Here is a 25,754-nt window from a genome sequence, read left to right as displayed (position 1 = left end):
TCAGAGGGGCTGCTGTCATGCACCACCAGACGGCAGCGAGCTCGGCTCTGTGATCTCCACTTATGGAAGACAAATGGTCGCCCTGCCCTCGGTGAAACACGGGTCAGAACCAAACATCACACACACCTGGCAGAGATGAAAGTCGGCCGGTTCGTTTTTCACTCGCCCTGTTGCCGGCCTGTTTTCGAGAGGCCTGCAGACACCAGACGCCTTCTCTGCTCTTGCAACACAGAAGGTGTGAGGCTACAAATACTGCTGCCACAGTGGCGGTTGTCATGGCAACTGGTGGCAGACCAGATGCCGGTAGTAATCCCGGCTGCCTGACGTCTCCTCTGGGATTCAGAGGATTTCTGGCTACTGAAGGCGACGCCGCCGCACGTCAGCAGAAATGAAGGCTAAAGACTACGAAACTCACTGCAGCCAAAGGTGAGAAGAGGACAGACAGCTGTTTGGGCTCTTCTTTTTTTTATTAGTTTTTACCTTGTCCTGCCCCCCCCCCCCCCCCCCCCCCCCCCCCCCAAGAGATGGATGTAGCGCAGGGCCCAGGAGCCCAGGAACCCCAAGAGCAACCCACCCCTCCTAATGCCCAGGAGGACCAGGTCCCTCTGACAGCCACCCAATGTGGGCAAGCACCCACCCTGATGCCCAAGTCAGGCACTCCAGGGACCAGGACATTACCCCTCTCCCCCTCTCACACCCTACCTGTACTTCCCCCAACCTCCAACCCCGGAGGGGGGCCCTGGTTGGCAGGAGAGCAGTAGGCCCCAGTTCCAAACCCAACAACTACCAGGACTAGCAGAAACTGATCGGTATTGTTGTCTGGTGGGTTGATTTGTGGTGAGTAGTCCCTGATATCTAAATTTATTTCCTCATGATCATGGGTGATATTCCCTGATGGGTCCGGCTATAGTTTTATATTTGGCTCATTTCTGACAGCTTTCTTCCAGACGCTGATGTGAACAGATGGGAGAATGAGCGCTGTTTGCCATAGGAAACAGGTGTTCACATGCATATAATCACACAGCATACAGACAGCAGAATAACCCCCCTGTGCCCACTTGTGGTCCAGAGAATGGGCTCCAGCTGGGCACGGTGTACATTACACAAACAAGTGTTATAAGCAGCCCTACAAGAGGCCTTCAGCTGAGGATGTGACTGTTCACCGGGACAAAGAGGGCCGATTGGCTCCCTGTGATCCTGATAAATGAGCTGACTCAAATTAGAGCATTGGGGAGCACATGAGAGGGAGGATAATTACAGGAGGTTTCTGGTGAATGCAAACAGACCGGCAGCAAGCCGAGCAGGCCTTCCTCACTGCGAGCATGCACAGTGTGCTTGATGAGATGTGAGACTTTCCTGTTAGTGTGTCAAAGATCAGATGGGTGTTTCTTCTCACCTCCGTTAGATGCTGTTTTTCCGTTTGATGCTGAAGGAGTGCAGAGAGACACCATCTCAGCAGCCGACTCACAGCGAGCTCCATAAAGAAACGGTAAAATACACTCAGGTTTTCATTTTTATGCTGTTATGGATGTGTAGCTATGCTTATATTGACTGGCTTGCAGTTGTACTACCAAAATATTAAAATCCATGTTTCTGGAGTTCATTTTTATTTGTTTTCTTGTACACATTTTAATTTTGTAGTTTATCATCAAGCTCTTAAAATGAAGCTTTCATGAATGATCGGCCCGCTCGCCACAGAACGTTTGTCTGTGACCTGCCACAGGGACAACAGTGATGCTGACGTTTACATGCTGGATGTTTTACTCATGTGCCTTTTTACTGCTCTTAACCCCTGCCACCTGCTCCCAGGAACAGAAACATGGCATTAATGTGACTTTATGCTTGGCCCAGATGTGGCCTTGACTTACAGCGTTAACTAAATGTGAGTGTAGCTGCAAAAACTCAGTCACATGACCACCACATGAGGCCCATAAGGAAACTGCCATTATCCAAGCCAGGCCAACAACTGACATCTGGCCCACTTTTGGCCCACAGAACTGGGCCATAAGTGGCAGAAGTAGCCTGGATTCATCCCAAGCATATCTGCTACCTAGGATGAAGTGGTAAACCAGGTACTTTTCCAGCCTTTTGTTGCTCCTGTTCCAACTTTTTCCAGACGTGTTGCTGCATCAGATTCACTATCAGCTCATATTTTCCATCACATGGTGAAACGTCTCCGTTTCATCCTCTGACATGTTGTTTATCTTTTACTGGGGATAGAATATGAGTTGATAAGATGTGGAAATCATTGCTTTCTGTTTCTCTTTACATTTTAGTCCAAGAGTTTTTTGGAAAAGTGGTGGTATTGCTCTATGGATCAGAATGATGCAACAGTGTACAGAGAGATTTATAGTGTTGCATCATTTCTTTAAAGAAAACCTGCAGTTGTTCCAGTCTGAGTGTGAGAAGCACCTTTAATTTTTCACTGGGTGTCAGCTGTGTCTGAGAGCCCATTAATCAAACGCAGTGCAGAGCAAACACAGCTGAATAAATAAATGCATGCAGCTTCTAAATGCAGAGCATGTCGCAAGTGTAGGTTCGAACAACAGCAGCAGGTATGAACTGAAGAGGAAGATGAATGAGTGAGGAGGCTGTTAAAAGTCATGCTGCTGGGTGTCGTCGTTTTCTTTTAAACTGACACAACATTTCCGTGCAGAAAAAAATGCTGCATAATCTCACTTCCTTCACACTCGTGAACTTCCTGATCTGTAATCAGACTGACGGAGAAGAACATTTCTGCAACACATTCGGTGTTTTCAGCCATCCCAGTTAACCAGATACTAATCTGATCTAACCGTTGACGTACAGATGGAATTATAAAAATGTTTACCACATCACATGTTCCATCATTTCCTTCTTTATTTTCTAGGCCAAAACACTCCCCAAGCACACAGCAGTAACACTACAAGAAGTTCTGACCAAACACATTTAATATCTTATTTCCGGGAGGAAGCAACCGATGTGAAGCAGGTTTATGTGTTTATGTGTTGTGTAGTTTTGTATTGCCACAAAAAAAGTGTTAATAACAAAAATCTAAAATTTTAAATTAGCTTTGAAAATTATGATCAAAGAGTTTCCATTCTTAGACGTTAGATATGTGGCACATCTGCAGGCATCCAACCAACCATCCACCCATCCAACCAACCATCCACCCATCCATCCATCCACCCAACCATCCATCCACCCGTCCATCCATCCATCCATCATCCATCCATCCACCCATCCATCCATCCACCCAACCATCCATCCATCCATCATCCATCCATCCATCATCCATCCATCCATCCATCCATCCATCCACCCGTCCATCCATCCACCTGTCCATCCATCCATCCATCCATCCATCCATCCATCCACCCATCCACCCATCCACCCAACCATCCATCCACCTGTCCATCCATCCATCCACCCAACCAACCATCCACCCATCCATCCATCCATCCATCCATCCACCCATCCACCCATCCACCCAACCATCCATCCACCCGTCCATCCATCCATCCACCCAACCATCCATCCATCCATCATCCATCCATCCATCATCCATCCATCCATCCATCCATCCACCCAACCATCCATCCACCCGTCCATCCATCCATCCACCCAACCATCCATCCATCCGTCATCCATCCATCCATCATCCATCCATCCACCCGTCCATCCATCCACCTGTCCATCCATCCATCCATCCATCCATCCATCCACCCATCCACCCATCCACCCAACCATCCATCCATCCATCCATCCATCCATCCATCCATCCATCCATCCATCCACCCATCCACCCAACCATCCATCCACCCGTCCATCCATCCATCCACCCAACCAACCATCCACCCATCCATCCATCCATCCATCCATCCATCCACCCAACCATCCATCCACCCGTCCATCCATCCATCCACCCATCCATCCACCCAACCATCCATCCACCCGTCCATCCATCCATCATCCATCCATCCATCCATTAATCCATCCATCCATCATCCATCCACCCATCCATCCATCCACCCATCCATCCATCCACCCAACCATCCATCCACCCGTCCATCCATCCACCCGTCCATCCATCCACCCAACCATCCATCCATCATCCATCCATCCATCCATTAATCCATCCATCCATCATCCATCCATCCACCCAACCATCCATCCACCCGTCCATCCATCCACCCAACCATCCATCCACCCGTCCATCCATCCATCATCCATCCATCCATCCATTAATCCATCCATCCATCATCCATCCATCCATCCATCCATCCCTGGACCGGTCCCCAATATCAAACAATATCAAATTAACCCTTAAATCTCCTCTAGATCTTTGGCACCTCTGAGTGCTATGACTGCCGCCATCACCAGCGTCTCAGGACCAGTAGTGTGTAACTCTGAGGGGTAACTTGTGATGGATAGCTTGACCTTTAGATCAGGGATGTCAACTCTGGTCCTCAAGGAAAGCTGTTCTGCAGGGTTTAGATGTTTCCCTGCTGCAACACATTCAGTGGAATGGTTTTCCAACAGCTTGTTGTCAAGCTTTACACCAGCCTTTTAATGACCCATTAATTTGTGACCGGTGTGTTGCAGCAGGTAAACATCTAAAACCTGCAGGACTTTGGCCTAAAAGATTGCTGCTTTGTATTGTAAATCTGTATTAAACAATCCATGATAACAAAATTATTTATCACATTTTCATAATAAAAAGAAATATAACAATACAATTTTGCTAAAAGACCTCTATTTTGACCCAGAAATTATGACGAAGCCTCTTATGTAGTCAATACTAAATTATTACAATAATTACAACAGTTATTATTATCGTTACATAATTTCTCTCTAGTTTATAATTCTGAAAAATATGTTTCCTGTTTATTATAAACAAATTATTAAAATTGTTAAAATAAAATTTCATCCATTTCCATTTTTTTAATTATTTATAATCAAATAAATAATTGATAATTAATTTGAATTAATTTCTTTTTAACAGAACAAGTTATTCAGGAAAACATTTTCATTTAGAAATAAAAAAATATATTTTTATCATTTAAAATAAACCATAAATTTAGATGGTTTCTTTGAGCTTTTATTCTCTTATTTTTAAGGCATTTTGGGCAGATGATGACGTCAGATTTGTAAGGCAGCGCTGAAGGGGCGGAGTTAGAACGTTTGCTCTGACCAATCATCGGTGGGGTACTTGTGTGAGAGCCTGAGCCCCGCCGTGGTGAGCAGCAGTCCGGCGTAGCGAGGCAGAGAGCAGCGGTGCGGCTTCCAGGCGGATCTCTACGTGTTTCTCCGGTTTGTCGCTCCGGATGGATCCTTAACCGTCTGCGCTTCTTCGGATGCGTTTCGCCTCGTTGCCATAAAGCGGATATTTGTCACTTTTTCTTTCGTTTCCTGGACTCGCACAGAGACGCAGCAGGATGAAATACAAAGTAAGTCCTCGGATCGGTACTTTCTGATTTTGGTCTTGAACGCTGGGAGACCTGCGGCTGGTGCTCTTCTGTCTGTGATGCTTTAGACTCTTCTTCATGCTTCTTCGCGTTTCATACAACTTCTTTAAACATCCGGGTACTTTGACAAAGAGAGGTTTAAAATAAAAGCTGCGGTAAGTTCATTCAGAAGATGCTGTCATGTTTTTCTGAGATGTTTCTGAATTTATCAGAGTAAAAATATTTAAACATGCAGCTCAGGTATTTATCCCTCCAGGGCCGTAAAAAGGGAAAATGTATCCGGGGCCAAAAAGACTTTTGGACCCACCATTAAAAACTAGGAGATAGAGAGTTACAGGCTGGATTTATATGAAAATAGAAAACATCAGCAGTTTTTTTTTATTTTTTATTTTTTTAATCTCTTAAGTGGTAAATGTGTGGCTTAAAGTTTAGGTCTTCACCATCTTTATTTCTATTTATTTTTAATTAAAATGCTATAAATAGTAGAAAACAATCATTTTAAAATATTTTGCATAATAATTTTGACAAAGACAAATAGAAAAATAGCATGAATTAAGTTAATTATTTTTTTAATAATGAATTTTTTGATTAAATGGATAGTTGTTGGTTTGTTTAGTTTCTTTTTTTTCTCTCTTTTTTTTGTGCTAACAGGCCGAATAAACTTTAACCCATTAATGTCTAAATTGATTTACAATTATATAAACACAAAATAAATACACAGAAAAAAGCTGAAAAAATGACTAAATACAGTTAGATATTAAATAAATGAAGAACAACTAACGAAGACAATATAAAAATAAATACATACATGAGCGTGAATAAAGGCAAACAAATGAAAAATAAAAAAAAGAAATAAAATAAAGACCAGAAGTTATTTGTTTTAGATTTGTGACAACAGGTGTCAAGTGTTTAACTGCAAGTGGTATTAAATGCATCGTTATTTAAGTAAATTAATCATTAATAATTAAACGGTCTCCTTTTATAGAAAAAAGTTTTATTTTCTTTGTAGTGATTAAAGCAGTATGTTTGGTCAGCAGGGGGCGCTGTAAAAAAAGAAGCTGTGGTCAGAAACATGGAGAGAAGTTCTCAGGAATTCTCAGCTGTGGTATCATACCTTCATATCTGAGTGTCGGCCATGTTTGTTCTTGAGCGGCAGAAACAGCTGATCAACCATGTGATCAGTCATGGGAGAAACGCGTTAGCTACGTCAGACAGTACAACAATTTGTTCAAATTGGAGAATTTTTTACAAATTTCCACCAGTCTTTACAGAAACAAATCAATTTATACGTGTATTTTAAAAACTGGGCTGTTGCTGCTAGCATAGCATTGTTCAGTGTGTTGCCGTTGGACTGAAGGGAACAGATGTTGTTTGTTTTGCATTTATTCATCTGTGTTTTCTCTCCAGAATGAAGCAACTAATCAGATTTAATCACTTGTTAGATTTGGATCTATCTTTAGATAAACTGGGTTATTTTATTTAGTTTCAGACATCGGTCTGATCCTTCTTTTTTATTGTTTCCATCACCAAGGAGATGATAGATTATCCTGCTTTATTCACACTGATTAGTCGAGTCATTGCAGCTGGGTGTGACCTCGGTGTAAATCCTTCTCGTGGTTGGCTCTAACTTGCCGTGCAGCCAATCAAAGCCTCTGTTTGACAGCCGGCCCAAGCCATACATGAGCTCAGCAGCACCAAAGCCCAAACCAAAACTATAAATGTCAGGTTGGCTGATTTTTCCCCACTTTTAAATTCAGTGTGCCACATTGCATATTAAAAATTAATAAGGTTAACAACCAGAGCTGGACTGGCACCAGTATGATGTGAGACGACCACAAATAATGCAAATGAATGTCTGTGTTACATTTACAGTGTATGAAAGGATCAAGCACCGGTGGTGGTGACGTGGTCTAGGGGGCCCCCTGAATCAAACTGTGCTCGGGGCCCCATAAAGGCTCAGACCAGCCCTGCTAAGGCTTTTTTCATCATGTTGGGTTTAAAATCCTCATCTTGGTGTGAGGGACTGGACTGCTCAGCTTTCTGAGTCCTGGGTGAAAACCTGCAGCAATGCTGTCATGGAGGGCGTGCACGCTGATGTGGCTGACTCATTGTCCTGTTGAGTGCACAATAATCAGGGAAGAGGAGGATGATGATGGTCCGGGCGTGAGGTCAGTGAGTAGCAGAGACAACAGGTCTCCGTGGTTACAGCGTTCATCATAAACAGGCAGACTGGATGGTTATAAGTGATCCACAGCAGCGTCTCCGGGGAGGAAACGTGCACACTCTGACGTGCATGTTTGCCACAGCGGGGCCAGATAGCAGGAGGTCATGTTTCCAGCCCTCTTTGCTTATAATAAACATATCTGTGTTATGTAACGCTGGCAGAGGAAAGGAGGGTGGCGACATCAGAGGACACGGCTCACGTCAGCAGGATTATCGAGTTCCAGTGTTTAAAGTTTACTGCGTCCATCAGTTATTTACAGCAACACGAAGAGCTGCGTCCAGTGGAGCTGGGAGGTGTCATCAGGAGCTTAACAAGGCCGCCCGGCCGACTGAACTGAACCCAGAGATGGTTTCCAACAGGTGTTCAGGTGTGACAGGAATCTTCTGTAGGTCACCTAACACATTAAATCCCTCTGATGAAGCCACAGAGGCGGATCTCCTCCAGGAAATATGGAAAGAGATCTGAAGCAAAAATCTTGAGAGCACTGTCCAACAAATCCATCCAACAACACATCTGATCTGGAAAATGATCACCTCAAATCACCAAAACATAAAAACAGGGATGTTTTATGTGTTAAATCTGAGCTGGCACAGCAGCAGACAAGAAGCCAGCAGTTAAATGTTTTCACCTCTGAGAGTCCATCTCCTTAAACTTCTCAACAATCTGAAGATCGTCAACAGGGTGGAGGTGGTTCAGGAGTATCACGCTAAGCAGACTGCTGTGATTCAGTTGATGCAAAAACAATCAATACTAATGACTGTCCAAGAGGAAATCACTCACTGAGCCCGTTTACACGCAAAGATATGATCATTACCTGATTTCTGGAGGTATCAGATAATTCAATAGGTTATGTAAACAGAATAATCTGATTATGCTTTATCAGATAACTGCCATTATCAGATTATGAGAAATCAGATGAACAGACAGAGATTTCTCCTCAATACTCTAATGTCTTCATGAATATAGACTCATATATCTGATTTATTTCACCTTTTTACATCTGCGCATGTGCAAAGAGCTGCGATGCTTCTGTTATTTTCAAGGTCTTCCATTAAAAAGATGGAAGCAATGTAGTCACGTGAGCAAAACACAAAACAAAAATGCAATGGTGTGCAGCAGCAGAAGCTTGGAATATAAACAAAGTAAAACCTGTAAACTATTTAGCATCTTATTATCTCTCGTATTAGCAGCTAGCACTAAGACCGTGGGTTGTCACATTAGCAGCTAGCACTAAGACCGTGGGTTGTCACATTAGCAGCTAGCGCTAAGGCCGTGGGTTGTCACATAAGCAGCTAGCGCTAAGACCAAGGGTTGTCACATTAGCAGCTAGCACTAAGACCGTGGGTTGTCCCATTAGCAGCTTGTGCTAAGGCCGTGGGTTGTCACATTAGCAGCTAGTGCTAAGACCAAGGATTGTCACATTAGCAGCTAGCACTAAGGCCGTGGGTTGTCACATTAGCAGCTAGCACTAAGACCGTGGGTTGTCACATTAGCAGCTAGCACTAAGACCGTGGGTTGTCACATTAGCAGCTAGCGCTAAGGCCGTGGGTTGTCACATAAGCAGCTAGCGCTAAGACCAAGGGTTGTCACATTAGCAGCTAGCACTAAGACCGTGGGTTGTCCCATTAGCAGCTTGTGCTAAGGCCGTGGGTTGTCACATTAGCAGCTAGTGCTAAGACCAAGGATTGTCACATTAGCAGCTAGCACTAAGGCCGTGGGTTGTCACATTAGAAGCTAGCACTAAGACCGTGGGTTGTCACATTAGCAGCTAGCGCTAAGGCCGTGGGTTGTCACATTAGCAGCTAGCGCTAAGACCAAGGGTTGTCACATTAGCAGCTAGCACTAAGACCGTGGGTTGTCCCATTAGCAGCTAGTGCTAAGGCCGTGGGTTGTCACATTAGCAGCTAGTGCTAAGACCAAGGATTGTCACATTAGCAGCTAGCACTAAGGCCGTGGGTTGTCACATTAGCAGCTAGCGCTAAGGCCGTGGGTTGTCACATAAGCAGCTAGCGCTAAGACCAAGGGTTGTCACATTAGCAGCTAGTGCTAAGACCAAGGGTTGTCACATTAGCAGCTTGCGCTAAGGCCGTGGGTTGTCACATTAGCAGCTAGCGTTAAGGCTGTGGGTTGTCACATTAGCAGCTAGCACTAAGACCAAGGGTTGTCACATTAGCAGCTAGCGCTAAGGCTGTGGGTTGTCACATTAGCAGCTAGCGCTAAGACCAAGGGTTGTCACATTAGCAGCTAGCACTAAGACCGTGGGTTGTCCCATTAGCAGTTAGTGCTAAGGCCGTGGGTTGTCACATTAGCAGCTAGTGCTAAGACCAAGGGTTGTCACATTAGCAGCTAGCGCTAAGGCCGTGGGTTGTCACATTAGCAGCTAGTGCTAAGACCATTGGTTGTCACATAAGCAGCTAATGCTAAGACCAAGGGTTGTCACATTAGCAGCTAGCGCTAAGACCAAGGGTTGTCCCATTAGCAGCTTGTGCTAAGACCAAGGGTTGTCACATAAGCAGCTAATGCTAAGACCATGGGTTGTCACATTAGCAGCTAACGCTAAGACCGTGGGCTCTCATATTAGCAGCTAATGCTAAGACCATGGCCTCGGCCATGTTCAACAAAGTTCAGATGTTTTGAAAGTAACAGGAAGTGATGTCACCACATCGTACATAATCCAAAATAAATCCAATAACAGTGGTAAATGTAGACACCAACCTTGTGAATATAACTCAGAAGTGTATGTAGACGCATCAGATCAGATTTTTACAGTAATCTGATTACACCCAGATATCTGATTTTGATGGACATATAATCAGGCTCACTGTGTAGACAGCAAAATGCTTCAGAGAGCCGCTGTTCTATCTGATTTTGAGACACCAGTGCCTGTTTACATGACCATCAAAATCAGATACCTGGAAGTAATCAGATTACTATTATAATCTGATATGATGCGTCTGTATGCCTTAAATATGAAAGAAATCTTGGGTTGGTCATAATTCTATCAGAACTTTTATCGCGCTCTTCCACATCGGACCACGAGACATTTCTCCCTACATGTTCTGGTTATGTTATGGTTGTGTTTACCCACAATGCCGTGCGTTGTAGTCCACTTCCTATATTTGGTTTGCTTGAAGTGAACTGAGAGCTATTATTCATTAACAATTACAGAATCTATTTTTAAACATTTGCACATCAATTCCGAATCGTCCACGTTTCCATCTAAAAACGACTTTCCCCCTCCCCTGCAGGCATTTGGGCTAACCCCCCGCCTACGTAGTGAGGGCCTGGCTTGCTATGGAAATGCTCGCCTGACCAGGCCGGACTGTTCCCATCTGACCCGAAGTCTCCTCTCTCATCACTGTCTAAGTTTATGGCTTTATGTCAAAGATAAAAGAGTCAAGGCCTTTTTTTTCTTAGAAGGATGTCACCATGGTAACCAGAAGTCTCCAGATAGCAGCTCTTTGGATGCACTCTACAGAAAGTCATGCATGCAGCAGAGTGCCGTGGTGTTCTTATCAAATTTGCTCTTGAACTCTTTAAAATCAGCCAAGTGGTCAGATTAGGTTTCCCGGCTGTCGTCAACCACAGATATCTGACTGAAGAACAGATAACCAAACATGAATAAATAAAGTATATTTGGACTCAGCTCAATGGCAGTTCTCAGTTTCCTCTGGGTTTTTACCTCTCATAGGTGTCTCTGGCTGACTTTACTGGAGGTTAAACTCTACACAAGCTAACACCCAGAGGCGTCCTCGGTCTTTTTGGTTTGTAGTCGCTGTGAATGTTGCAGAAATAGCTCCATAGCCACAGCGAGGAACGATTAGGTGAACCCAAACTGTGTCTAAAAAGTGTTTTTTCCCTCAGTGTTTCTCTGTCAGGGGTTCAGGCTGCAGGCAGTGGGCCAACAGAGCTGGAGGAGAGCTGACATTGTTCTGAGAGCGAGGAGGAGGAGGAGGATCTGTGTTGATGAAAGGGTCTGCAGAAAATAAAGGAGAGAGGAAGTTGTGGGGGCAAACAGAGTGGTGGCGGTGGGGGGGATGGGAGGTGGAGTGGCCCGTGAGAATGAGAGCATTCCAGGCGATGGGGAATGTGAGGCTCGTTCAGAAGATGCACAAGATGGTTTCAAGGTGCCCCTTTACATTGTTAACTAGCTGTCTGGCTCTGAGCTCTTCTAAGAGCTAGTTTTTCCTTACGGGAGCTGGTTCAGACGGAGCTGGTTCAGACGGAGCTGGTTCAGACGGAGCTGGTTCAGACGCAGCTGGTTCAGACGGAGCTGAACGATGTTTTCCATGTTTCTTCCCTCGCTGCTGTCCTGCTGTGTCGTGGCGTCGTGACTTTCCTGTCGACTTTCCTCCCCTGCAGGATTTCTGTGAAGAGTTTATCCCTCAGCAACATGAATAGCCCTCGGTCTGCCCCCCCTTGCTGGACCCTCACACGGCGAGGCGTCCATTACCATGTGAAAACGGTCACCACAGTGTGTGTGCTCCTTCTAGCCACACTCACACAGTCCAGTCTGCAGGAATGCATCCCATCATTTCGCTTTTTTTCTTCCTACTTACAAGGAATTCTTCTGCAGGATCGACTCTGACCTGCTGATAAGGAAGAATTGTGTTTGCAGGTCTTTGTTCTTTAGTCCTGATCCAGAATCCCAACCCAGATCCAGTCCTTGTGTCTTCATCTCAGACTTTGTTGTAATCTTCTAAAGTGGTCTTGATCAACAGTTCTCCATCTTTCTAAACCCTTTCTTGTTGATCCTTCATTATCAGGCCAGTCCTGGAACCCGAACATTTTAGAGGAACTTAAGGACCCAATCCCACTGGTGCTGCTTTAAACCAGCCCCAGTCCACTTCCACAGGTAGCATGTTTAATCTGGAGCAGTGTGGACGCTCATTCCAGCTCTGGTGCGAACCACAGAAATGAAGCCTGGTTGGTTTTCTTCCATTGTGAAACGGACCACAGACAGGAAGTGACGTAGATCAGCATGGTGGAGTTCTGGCTGCCTCACACTGGACAGGTTCTGGTGAGAACCGGATCACGGTTAAACCAGAAACGACTGCAGAAATTTATTGTTGCTTGATTGTCTACTTGCTCTGAACAACCCACTTTCAGTCCTGGCCAATTAATGAGCCCATCTACTTCTTCTGTCTCGTTGGCTCCAGGAAATGTGGCCCTCTAGTAAACAGCTGATGTTCTCCAGGTGGTCCGTTTGAATAAAGTGTGAATGGAGGCGCAGAATTTTTCCCGATAGTCCCCAGAACTATCCTGGTATGAATGCGCCCCAAATCTGACCTATGAATCATTTAAGAATAAAAAAAAAGCTCTGTCGGCGTGGCGATATTTTTATAGAATGAACATATAAATATATTATTTTAAAGTTAAAGTTAAAAGTTAAATAAAATTCTAAATAAACATTACTGTACACAAGTATTGTATGTGTTAAAATAAAATATACAAATAAAGTTTATAGTTTACATTTTTCATAAAATGAATATTCATCTGTTTAAACTTTAAGCATCTTGGATGGTAGAAGCTGAATATTTGTGTGACTTCGTCTCTAAATTTCCTGTGTTCATGTTTAAATGGGACATTTCTTGGCTGGATGGTGAAGATGGAGGAGTTTGTTGCAGCTCTGATCATTCAGAGGGCGGCGGGGAAGATGGCCGCCTCTTCGGTTGGTCTTTGTGTGTCTGACATCTCTGCATAGCGTGAAATCAGAGGGACACTGAAGGGAATCTGCATCTCATTGGCTATTTCTCTATGTAAAACCAATCATTGTGGTGCTGCAGAGATACCACGAAACGCACTTCACATGTCTGTTGATGCCCCCGGAGGGATTAGTGTGGGTCTCTGAGGGCTGCACGATGCTCTTTTTCATCGTTGGCATCAGCGCCCGGCTTGGAAATAATCTGCGTCTCTGCTTTGGCAGGACTGAGCGGCGGCTGGCTGGAAAACCCAGCGTCCTCCTGATGTGAGGAGGAGCCGGAACTTTAAAATCCTCTCAGAGATTCAGCAAACTGGGGATTTGTCTGAAATGACTCTGCAGAACCAGTTTCACCATCAGTTTCCTTCTGGTTGGCAGAAGTTGGCCCAGTGCAGAGAAAAGACGTCCAGGTTTTAATTACAGGAGCACAGAGGAGTCCGGTCTGGGCAGGAAGGGCTGCAGGCGAAGAAGTGGGACGCCAACACGTCCTCTTACCTTGTAGTTTCTCTGATGAGTGGCAGGATGACGGCCGTATGAGCTCATTTCCTGGAAAGGAGGGCGTTGCAGCCGAGCGAACTTCCTGTTTCATCACCACTTTTACTGCTCTGATGCATCAGAGGAGGAAACAGTGAACAGCTGACCCACATGACACACCATCACACCGTTTCTGGGTTAAGACTCACTGGTTCTGCATGTCCCCGTTAGTCACAACCGGCGGCTGGTGGAGACAACCAGGGCTGACGTGTCCCAGTTCCTAAACTTGAACTGGTTTTTACATCAGGTCCAGACCCACAGACCGCCTACATCAGGTCTAGAGGTGTCACCATTCTAGATTTTCTTGGCACAATTATCAAAATGTGTAAAAGCACACAAACCCTCCTTATAAGTCTAAAAGTTTTATTTAGTCTCTTTTGTTCTTTAGAAAGCAGGAAACACGTCGGCGGTCCTTTAGCAGAACGGCTGCTGGATTAATTCAGAGTGAATCGATTTCTTTTTGTATCCCAGCTCTGAGAAATATGTGGCATAATGTGCACGTCGTAAGGCAGCATTTCATCCCCATGATCAGCGCTCATCTGTAAGAGTTGTCCTGGACACTTATTATAATCAGTAACAAGTAAACTGGCTCCTCGGCCTCCTCGTCAGGTGAACCTACAGGTATCTGCAGATGTGGAACCGATAAAAACACCTGACTCCTCTACGCTGGCTGTTATAGCCATGCAGTAGAAATAATTATTTTAGGCCACATCCTGATTCATTCTTTAGTTTTGTTCATGGTTTAAACGTCTCACACTGAAAACTTCCAATGCCTTTATTTACAGACTTCTTTATTTATTGTTATTAATTTATTTAATATTTAATTGGATCTTTTTCTTTTTATGTTTTGCCTGATTTTAGTTTGGTATTTCTTTGGATTTTATATAACTGGGGGTTAAATGTCGGATTGAAAATGAGATTTTTGTGATTGAACGGAAGTGGAAGTGTGTTAAGTTGTGAGGTCGTCTCACGCTGATCTGTGGATCATAAAAACGGTTGAGGGTGAGAAACATTGATCCACTCAGCTGATTCATTGATCAAAGCTTTGTGTTTGTAAGGGTTTATCAGAAAGCTTCACAATGTTGGAGATTTTTACAGAAATAGTTTGAAAATATCACCAATAAGTCAGAATAATTGATTAAAAAAGGTTTAAAAACCACACTGATCTGCGAGTGTGATTGACAGATGATGGATAGATTACTGCTCGTCACCCGACGTCCACATGGAGCTTTTTGGATTTGTTGTCAGGGAAACTCCCTGATGGCAACCCTGTGGTGTGGTTAAATGCAGCATCACTTCCTGCTGGGGCTGCCAAGCCGTCGCCATGACGACCGGTCAGGGCGTGGAGATGCACTCATCACAAACAACGTGTTTACTCAGACTAAGAATAAAACCTGAACGAATAACAGCCTGATCTGCCCTCACAGATAAAGTATTGATGTTTAGAGTCGGTTATAACTCTGCCTGCCTCTCGGAAACGTATTGATTCACAGCTGCTTGCGTAAGATATCGATCACTGTCAGCGGCTGCTGCCACGTCGCTTTAAACCAGGGGAAAATTACACAATAAAAACCTATAAATAACAAAAACTCCACATTTTTTAAATCTTTTAGTTGAAATACGTAACAAGTACTTCATCAAGATATTTACATTTAATCCTTTTAAAAAACATAAACCTGATTTTTTGAAGAAAATAAGTTTCATTCACAAATTTACTTTTTATTCATTTACGTATCTCATTCATTTTTGTTTTATTTATTCATGTATTTTATTCTTTATATATATTTTATTCTCTCTCTCTCTCTCTTTCTCTCTCTCTATTTTTTTTCTTCTTTTCTCTCTCTCTCTCTCTATATATATATGTAAATATATTTATATTCTTAATACAAATTTATACATAAATACAAATTCAAGAAATGAATTTCATAAACTGTTTAACATTTAAATTTGATACATTTTTAGAAATTTATAATTTTTTTTTTTTTTTTAAAGTTCATGTGTGAAAAAATATTTATTTTTTATTTTCTATTTGTATTATATTTATTTTATTAAGTTATTTAACTATTTAATTTGACTTTTTCCCGTATAAAAACATGCGTTCCAGCTTCCGGATCACAGTGACTCTACAAAAATAAATTCCAGGTGTCTGGAAGTGAAAAATCCAGAGGGACTTTTCCAGAACTAGAAGTTATTTTAAATGTACATCCGTGTACGTTTCCACATGTGTGCAGTAATCCTGAGCTGACTCATCATCTGAGGTCAGAAAGATGGAAAAAGTTCTCCTGCCTTGGAAATGTTTGACATTTAAACAGAAAAACATCAACCTCACATGGACAAACTAGGAATTCTAGTTTTATTAAAACGTCACAGCCAGTATCTTCTAAGTTATTTTCACATTTACCACGTTTATCCTGCGGGTCAGATTGGACCCTCGGGTGGCCGGGTTTGGTCCCCGGGCCATACGTTTGACAGCCCTACTTTTAGAGGTGTTTTTCCTCCGTGGGGTAATTACATTAACACATGGCCACAGGCAGAGCTTCCAGAGGACCAGCCCTCCTGAAAGTGTCCAGATGAGGAAACAAGGCGGTGCTCTGAGCCCTGAACCGCTTCCCATGAGCCCGTCCGACCAGAACGTCACACGGCCCATTTATCTGAACTGGCTCTCACCCGCAGCAGGCCGCACTGCGAGGAAAAGTCATCAGGTCCTCATTACCGTCATTACTATAATTATTTTCTATATTTAACCCTGTGAAACGAGGCCAACTGAGCGTGTGCGAACCACCCCGGGACACGTGCTGCAGTGGTACGGCCCTGATTGCCCCACCAATGTTCTCACAGTCGGAGCGTACCACGTTTTTATGGAGCAGGTTGTTTGTTTGGGCTGAAACAGGGTGCTGTTGCCATGGTGATGCGGTTTCTTCCATGTGATGTGGTTTTGTGTTTGGCCTCTGCAGAGGGGGAATTTGAGTATTTGTGTGCTTGTTTAGCCAAAGCCACCTTCATCATTATTAGACTGATGAGTGGCCCTGAGAGGAAGAGCCAAAACCACCCAGACAGCTGGTCCTGGAAGCGAAGGTGGGGCCTCAGCGAGGAGACCGTCAGGGTTGAGGCGAGCAGCTTGTTGACTGACCGGATTGTGTTCCAGCTGGACTTCATCGTGATGAGAATCAGAAATCCTCTGGAAAGGGATGTGTGAACTTTGGTACTTTATCTGTTTTTAGATTGATTTGTTTCATCATTTGCTGATTTTTTGTCTCATTATAGACGAATACCATGATTCAGCAGCAGCAGCTCATATAGAAGAAGATTTACTCACTTTGGCTTAATGGATTTAACCCTGAAAACTTAAAGCCATGTTTTGCTATTTTTGGTCCACCTGTTTTTTTTTTTTTATCTAAACCATCCTGTAGAAGCTTCAGACATGATGTTTCTCAGCTGTCAGATTGGGAGGTAAAATGATGTAAAATGAATGTATGAATAGATGTAGCAGCATAAAGGTCGACCAGAAGAAGAAAACAGAATTTATCACTAACAGAACTTTGTAGAAATAACACACAGATCAACAGTGACCAAACCTTTTCTCATCTCATCGTTCTCTCAAGTCTTTCAGGAGAAAAAATATTGTTATTGAAACAAACACACAACAGAAACTATTTCCATGTTTCCACTTTTTCCTCATTTCCAGTTATTCCTGCTACTATTTACCTGCTATCCTCACTAAACCAACTCCAGCTCAGCTGCTTTGTGGCGCCACCGTGCATCAGAAACGTCTTCTTGGCTTTATTCCAGCCATAGAGGAGCATTATTTTTCTTCTTTTCACACACACATAGAACTTTCTGCTCACTGGTTGATCTTTGGCTGCTCCTGATTGGACGTTACCGTCAATCTAAGCTCTCTGATTGGTGGAAAGTCTGACAGGAAGTGGCTTCATCATCATGTCCAGGTCTAAACAGAGGTCTCTTAGTAACATAGTAGTGATGGTGATGTTTTTATGATGAAATGTGATAAGTAATTCTGTTATCATGGATCATTGTGGATTTACCAGATAGAGTCTATAAATAAAACTACATTTAGTGGCTGGATTGTAAACCTCCTGGACGGATAGAAATGCCTGGAAAACCTCCATAGATCAGCTAAAGGGTAAAATATCCATCACATTTACCCCACAGAGATACACACCACCGCTGCTGGGATGCTGGTGATGGAAGAAGTTAAACACTGCAGGGGGATCTGCTGGAGGTTTAAGGGTTAACACAGAAATAAAAGAGTTTCAGTCTTTTCATCTAAATCGCCACAATAAAGCAAAAAAGAGCTCTTCCAAAAAATGTCAAACTGCTCCATTATGAGCTGTGTCAGATTTAAAAAGCCGTGCTGGATGACATGCTGCTGAACTCCACGCTGGGCCGCCCTCAGCCTCCAGCTCTGCACCAGATGTCTTTCTAACCAACCCTGAACTCCGTGGGATTTTCTCAGCTTGGGCTCGGCTTCAGGGCACGCTGAGGGTTCAGGATACTGACAGAAAGCTACAGATTCTGTAGCTAGGAAAAGCCCCAGAGCGCGCCACTTTTGTGTCTGAGTGAGGCATTTAAGACTAATTGCTGTGGGTGAATGCATCAGTTATTCAGCCTTTACTCCACCACGGAACGAGTTAACTGGGCATGAACACTCCTTCCCAAGCTCACAACTTGTCTTGTTTGGTCCAGCCCAGCCCAACAGTCCTGCACTGTAAGCCATGCATGCTCCATTTAAAGCAATTAGGAAATAAGTGACTTGCTCAAGAACACATCAGTATTAAATACGGAAGGAGAGTGTTGTCACTACTAACTTTCTGCAGCAGTCTTGTCCAAGGTAAAATAGCCAAATTAAACTTCATTTACCTCTGAAACTAAACAAAGACAGAATTCTTCTGAAAATATGAAGCTCACATCAGTTCAGGAGGAAAAGAAGCAGCTCAGTATTTCCACATAAGATGAACTAACGGGGAAATCTCAGCTGCTGACTGTAAATCTGCATCGGCTGTAATCTCCCTGCACACCGAGCTGGATTAAATTCATAAACAGAAACAAGCTGCACGGAGAGTAACGCAGGATTTCAGATGACACGCTACACGTCCGTCTGAAAGACACGTTTGATCTGAAAAAGCTGCACAGAGAAGCAGAAGTCTTTCATTTATCAGCTCAGTGAGGGAAGCAGGAAGCCCACTTTGTGGCCTCAGCTGCTCTGAGGCTTTCTTCAACCTTCCTCTTTCCACCCAGCTCGATTCACACGGTTCCCATGTGAAACTTTCTTCTGGGTACGCCGTTATCTCCCTCTGCGTGCCGGACCACCCTGCCTATTGTCCGAGTCCACCGTCAGGGCCGTGAGCCAGCAAACACCCGTCCCACAGCGGGTTCAGTCATGGCCCAGGAAGTGGGTGGACGCTGGCCAATGGGACAGAGGTTCCCTTGGTCCAGTTATTTGATTCGAGGTGGCGGGGTCATCCATTAGGAAACAAACCCTGATCGTTTTAATTCAGGAGGAAATGCAAACCGCCCGGGCCAAAGCTTTAGATCTGTTTCGACAACCAGTTAATAAACGTGTTTATGATGGCAAACTAAAAGATTTTCTTTCCACATAAAACACATTCAGGTTGTTTCCATGGGTCAACAGTGCAGGTAATCTGCAGACTCTGGTCCAGACCCCTCGTATAATGGTCGGGGAAATATTTAGCTTCTGAATTCTGAGTTCTGTTCAGATTGTTGTAACATAAGAACACGCACACGCCAGTCAGAATCAGGTCCAGACATCTTCTCAGCTTCCCGTTCTCACAGCTGGAAATACTCCAGAGTGCGGGCTCTGCACAGAGTGGAAGCACTGTGTGGAGAGCACAGGAGGCTGGGAACTGGAGATGCTGGACACCAGTGATAAAACCTGGTGCAGCTGCATTGTTGGGGATAGTTTGAATTCTGAGGAGAGTGTAAGCTGTCATGAAGCGTTTGAAGGTGAAATCAGACATGTTTAGGATGCACACAGGGTGTTAACTCAGCCAATCATGATGCAGCAGGAACGCTCCAGCAGCTTCAGTGTGACATCTGATGTGATGATGATGATGCTGCTACTGAGTCATTGAAGAATTGACTGGCTGGATTACGGAGTTGCACACACGTGAGCCTGTTCCTGCTAAACTACAGGATGCTGTCATCTAAAGTAAAATGTTTTCAGTTTTACAAAAGACGCAACGTGACGGACAAACTACATGTATGAAGAGTTTGATTACGAGGTGCCGCTTGTGTTTCACTCCTCTGTTTGATGCTCAGAGAAAAGAAATCACTAAAATTAGACAGAAACGCTGCAGGTATCATACGCCTTCATCCCAGTGCTTCTTGCATTTACTGTAAACAGCTACTAAAATGGAGGTATCAGTTTTATCAACCACATGCACGCAGCCTCAAACCAAAGTGTGAACTCGCATGTGTAAAAGCTACTGAAAACCAACTACATGCACAGATGCAAGCAGGTGGGAAAAAATGTCCGTCCTGTTAATCAAGACAGCAAGCTAACGTTACAGAAGGCCTGTCAGCGTCCATTACAACTATATGTACCAGGCTGATGATGCTAATTAGTGATTTCTAGCCACTTGTAGGACAGCCAATAGCTGCTGTTCTTACTGAGGAGTGGGAACAGCGGCTGGAGGAGCATCAGTCCCTGAAGCTGTTTATTACCAGGAACTACATGGACCAGTCGTACCATGTCCTGTGGAGGATGATGGGGACAAACTTTGCGACTACAAAGTGAAAATCAAATCTGATTTGATTTCTATGTCTACTTGTTTTGTATTCGTGCGGCCAGTAAGATCTTTTTTGGCTTTTTTTTTTGTCAACTGCTGCACCAAAAAAATGTGAATTGTAAACATTGTTATTTCTGAGTTTATTGTTCAAGTTTTTATCACTAATACAGTGAAAATGAATGTTTGCTAAGGCGATTTCACCCCTAAACCCCTAAATTTTCTGCTGGTCCTCCTACAAATTTAAGTTAGGGGCCGCTGTGCTCCTCATAATAAAAGTTAGTTAATGACACATTCATTTGAGTCAAGTGTGTTGGAGCTGGGACACATTGGAAACCTGCAGGACACTGGCCCCAGACGTCCAGATTTGATGATCCCTGCAATAAGAAACCATGCTGGTGCTTGAGTTGTGCACACCTCTGAGATCTGTGTGAGTTTGTAGAAAAAGTTTTACAAAGATGACGTGGTGCCTGGTGAACCACAGACGTTTTCATACATGCTCAGTGTTGTTTGGTTTTCATTAGGTTTGAGCTGGAGGTAAACATGCAGGTGGTAAAAATAGATAAATCATCATCACTTTTATAACATCATTGCAGAGCAAGCTGCAGATTTCAGACACAGTATCTGAGGTTTCATGGGAAGCTGTAAACAGGACCTTTACATACAATCAGGATAACAGTTGTTGGCTGTTATCACCACCGGGTACGTGCTTATCTTTTTAGGTGATGAAGAGGAGGCAGGGCGCTCGTTTGTTGAAATGCGAAGGCATCAGGTGAATGTTGTTTTCTCAGTTGCAAATTTTAAATTTGCTGTATCTGAAGTTTGAGTGTGGGGGATGTTTTAACATCTAGTGGCTCAAACTGAAACCAACTCTCCACCCACCAGCTGTCGTGTAAAAAAGCACGAAGGCTTTGAAGACTGTGTTACCACCTCTGCCTGACAGCTTAATCCTATGTTATATACTCGCCTCCTAATATGATGGCAGCCTCGTGTATCCTGCGTTTGTTTAGGTATCAGTTGTGTAATTTCTCTAAAATCAACATTCAGCATCCTGCCAAAGAATCTGTGGAGAGAAACTGGGTTTCTTAATTTCCTTTCTATGCAGGAAAATCTCACAAAGTAAAGCTACTTTTATTTTTACTGTCTGCAGAGTTTAGGTGACAAATTATTCTGTTTTATTTACTTAGTTTGATTTATTTAAATTTAAATTCTCTCTTGGTCCTGTACGTGCTGCAGAATTGAACCTAACAGACATCCCATTCTTAATCAAATGAGTTTGATACTAAATTACTAACATACCGTTAATGCTAAATGTTAGCACAACATCACATGCAGCTGCTTTCCGGGTTACCGACTCACAACAACGGTCACGCAAGACTGCGTAACTTCCTGTGTCTGTGTGTGATTGTGTTGGGCAGGAAACAAAGAATTATAACTGGCTTAAAGTTGGCCTCCAGGGTGGTCTGCCACAGCCTCACTGAGTTAGTAATGAAGACTCTTGGAGCGTTATTGATCTTGTACAGCTTCAGGCATTCCAGGATCAGTCAGAGGCTTTCTGGTAATCAATCCAGGCGGTGCACAGGTTGGTCTGTCTGGTTTTGCAATCTTAGGCAGTTCTATCAACCAGCAGCTGGTGTTTGGCTCCTCTGGTACTTTTACCAAAGCCTTGCTGTGTCTCTGTCATGTATTGATCATGTGCCCACTTATCTTAGCCGCCATGATGCCTGACAGGAGATTCCATGTTGTGGAGAGACAGGTTACCTGATAGCTGGATGGGACTGTTTCCTTCTGGGCATCTTTCAGTATCAGGACTGTCCGTCTTTGGTCAGCCATTCAGGGTGACCATCCCTCAGTAACTGGCTCATTCACTCTTAGTTCTTTTAACCACTGTGCTTCACTGTTACGTGATGCCTCCTCCTTCTATATGATTTCCAGTAATGTTCAGTCTCCAGCCTTGGTTGGTGAGCGTGGTATTACCTGCCACTGGGAGGACACTTTAGCTGGGTTAGTGGAGAACAGCAGGTTTATTTTCCTGGCCTCTAGTTCTCTCGTGTATTTCCTCAGTCGTGCAGCCAATGCTTGGAGTCTTTATTTGGCAATTTTCAGAGTCCCAGGTATGGACACCTGGCTGTACCTCTTGGGTACCCCTTTTGTGGTTGAACCCTTCTGGAGTTCTGACAGTTGACTAACATCCCTCCGAGTCGCCTTGATTGTGGCTTCCAGCCTCCTCCTCCATGGAGCCTCCTTCTTGTCCTTCATATTGATGCTATGGTGGCCGAGAGTATCCAGGATCACTGCTGCTGTGCTGTATGTCAGCTCTTTGGTTCCAGTGATAGTTCTTAGTGCTGCATTGACATCAGCTAGAAGACTTCCTGGTGGTACTTCTCTCGTTCTTCCTAGTCGGTGTCGGAGATTAACAGCTGCTACAGACTGGTTTATACTGGGATTAAAAGCTGCTACAGACTGGTTTATACTGGGATTAAAAGCTGTTACAGACTGGTTTATACTGGGATTAAAAGCTGCTACAGACTGGTTTATACTGGGATTAACAGCTGCTACACACTGGTTTATACTGGGATTAAAAGCTGCTACAGACTGGTTTATACTGGGATTAAAAGCTGTTACAGACTGGTTTATACTGGGATTAAAAGCTGCTACAGACTGGTTTATACTGGGATTAAAAGCTGCTACACACTGGTTTATACTGGGATTAAAAGCTGCTACAGACTGGTTTATACTGGGATTAAAAGCTGCTACACACTGGTTTATACTGGGATTAAAAGCTGCTACATACTGGTTTATATTGGGATTAAAAGCTGTTACAGACTGGTTTATACTGGGATTAAAAGCTGCTACAGACTGGTTTATACTGGGATTAAAAGCTGTTACAGACTGGTTTATACTGGGATTAAAAGCTGCTACAGACTGGTTTATACTGGGATTAAAAGCTGCTACACACTGGTTTATACTGGGATTAAAAGCTGCTACAGACTGGTTTATACTGGGATTAAAAGCTGCTACACACTGGTTTATACTGGGATTAAAAGCTGCTACATACTGGTTTATATTGGGATTAAAAGCTGCTACAGGCTGGTTTATACTGGGATTAAAAGCTCCTACAGACTGGTTTATACTGGGATTAAAAGCTGCTACAGACTGGTTTATACTGGGATTAAAAGATGCTACACACTGGTTTATACTGGGATTAAAAGCTGTTACACACTGGTTTATACTGGGATTAAAAGATGCTACAGACTGGTTTATACTGGGATTAAAAGATGCTACAGATTGGTTTATACTGGGATTAAAAGCTGCTACAGACTGGTTTATACTGGGATTAAAAGATGCTACAGACTGGTTTATACTGGGATTAAAAGCTGTTACACACTGGTTTATACTGGGATTAAAAGCTGCTACAGACTGGTTTATACTGGGATTAAAAGCTGCTACAGACTGGTTTATACTGGGATTAAAAGCTGCTACAGACTGGTTTATACTGGGATTAAAAGCTGCTACACACTGGTTTATACTGGGATTAAAAGCTGCTACAGACTGGTTTATACTGGGATTAAAAGCTGCTACACACTGGTTTATACTGTGATTAAAAGCTGCTACAGACTGGTTTATACTGGGATTAAAAGCTGCTACACACTGGTTTATACTGGGATTAAAAGCTGCTACAGACTGGTTTATACTGGGATTAAAAGCTGCTACAGACTGGTTTATACTGGGATTAAAAGCTGTTACAGACTGGTTTATACTGGGATTAAAAGCTGCTACAGACTGGTTTATACTGGGATTAAAAGCTGTTACAGACTGGTTTATACTGGGATTAAAAGCTGCTACACACTGGTTTATACTGGAATCAAAAGATGCTACAGACTGGTTTATACTGGGATTAAAAGCTGCTACACACTGGTTTATACTGGGATTAAAAGCTGTTACAGACTGGTTTATACTGGGATTAAAAGATGCTACAGACTGGTTTATACTGGGATTAAAAGATGCTACAGACTGGTTTATACTGGGATTAAAAACTGCTACACACTGGTTTATACTGGGATTAAAAGATGCTACACACTGGTTTATACTGGGATTAAAAGCTGCTACAGACTGGTTTATACTGGGATTAAAAGCCTCTACAGACTGGTTTATACTGGGATTAAAAGCTGCTACAGACTGGTTTAAACTGGGATTAAAAGCTGCTACAGACTGGTTTATACTGGGATTAAAAGCTGCTACAGACTGGTTTATACTGGGATTAAAAGCTGTTACAGACTGGTTTATACTGGGATTAAAAGATGCTACAGACTGGTTTATACTGGGATTGAAAGCTGCTACACACTGGTTTATACTGGGATTAAAAGCTGCTACAGACTGGTTTATACTGGGATTAAAAGCTGCTACAGACTGGTTTATACTGGGATTGAAAGCTGCTACACACTGGTTTATACTGGGATTGAAAGCTGCTACAGACTGGTTTATACTGGGATTTAAAGCTGTTACACACTGGTTTATACTGGGATTAAAAGCTGCTACACACTGGTTTATACTGGGATTAAAAGCTGCTACAGACTGGTTTATACTGGGATTTAAAGCTGTCACAGACTGGTTTATACTGGGATTAAAAGATGCCACAGACTGGTTTATACTGGGATTGAAAGCTGCTACAGACTGGTTTATACTGGGATTAAAAGCTGTTACAGACTGGTTTATACTGGGATTAAAAGCTGTTACAGTCTGGTTTATACTGGGATTAAAAGCTGCTACAGACTGGTTTATACTGGGATTTAAAGCTGTTACACACTGGTTTATACTGGGATTAAAAGCTGCTACACACTGGTTTATACTGGGATTAAAAGCTGCTACAGACTGGTTTATACTGGGATTTAAAGCTGTCACAGACTGGTTTATACTGGGATTAAAAGATGCCACAGACTGGTTTATACTGGGATTGAAAGCTGCTACAGACTGGTTTATACTGGGATTAAAAGCTGTTACAGACTGGTTTATACTGGGATTAAAAGCTGTTACAGTCTGGTTTATACTGGGATTAAAAGATGCCACAGACTGGTTTATACTGG

At 43.3% G+C, this 25,754-nt stretch overlaps 1 protein-coding gene across 2 annotated transcripts in view; it reads left to right on the top strand.

The window, feature by feature from the left end:
* Positions 1-1,405: 1,405 nt before the first annotated feature.
* nedd9 (neural precursor cell expressed, developmentally down-regulated 9) overlaps positions 1,406-25,754 on the top strand; it is a 47,940-nt gene continuing 23,591 nt past the window's right edge. Inside the window, exon 1 of one of the 2 annotated variants that reach the window (XM_042012553.1) lies at positions 1,406-1,489. In XM_042012553.1, coding sequence (XP_041868487.1) covers positions 1,406-1,489 — 84 coding nt within the window. Of the gene's footprint in view, positions 1,490-5,215; positions 5,430-25,754 lie in introns of those variants that run through there. The other variant, XM_042012554.1, reaches the window with a different exon arrangement.

The sequence above is a fragment of the Melanotaenia boesemani genome, chromosome 17, assembly GCF_017639745.1.
Source record: "Melanotaenia boesemani isolate fMelBoe1 chromosome 17, fMelBoe1.pri, whole genome shotgun sequence".
Classification (NCBI taxonomy): domain Eukaryota; kingdom Metazoa; phylum Chordata; class Actinopteri; order Atheriniformes; family Melanotaeniidae; genus Melanotaenia; species Melanotaenia boesemani.
Note: the sequence above shows the minus strand (reverse complement) of the source record. Positions and strands in the feature narration are given on the sequence as shown.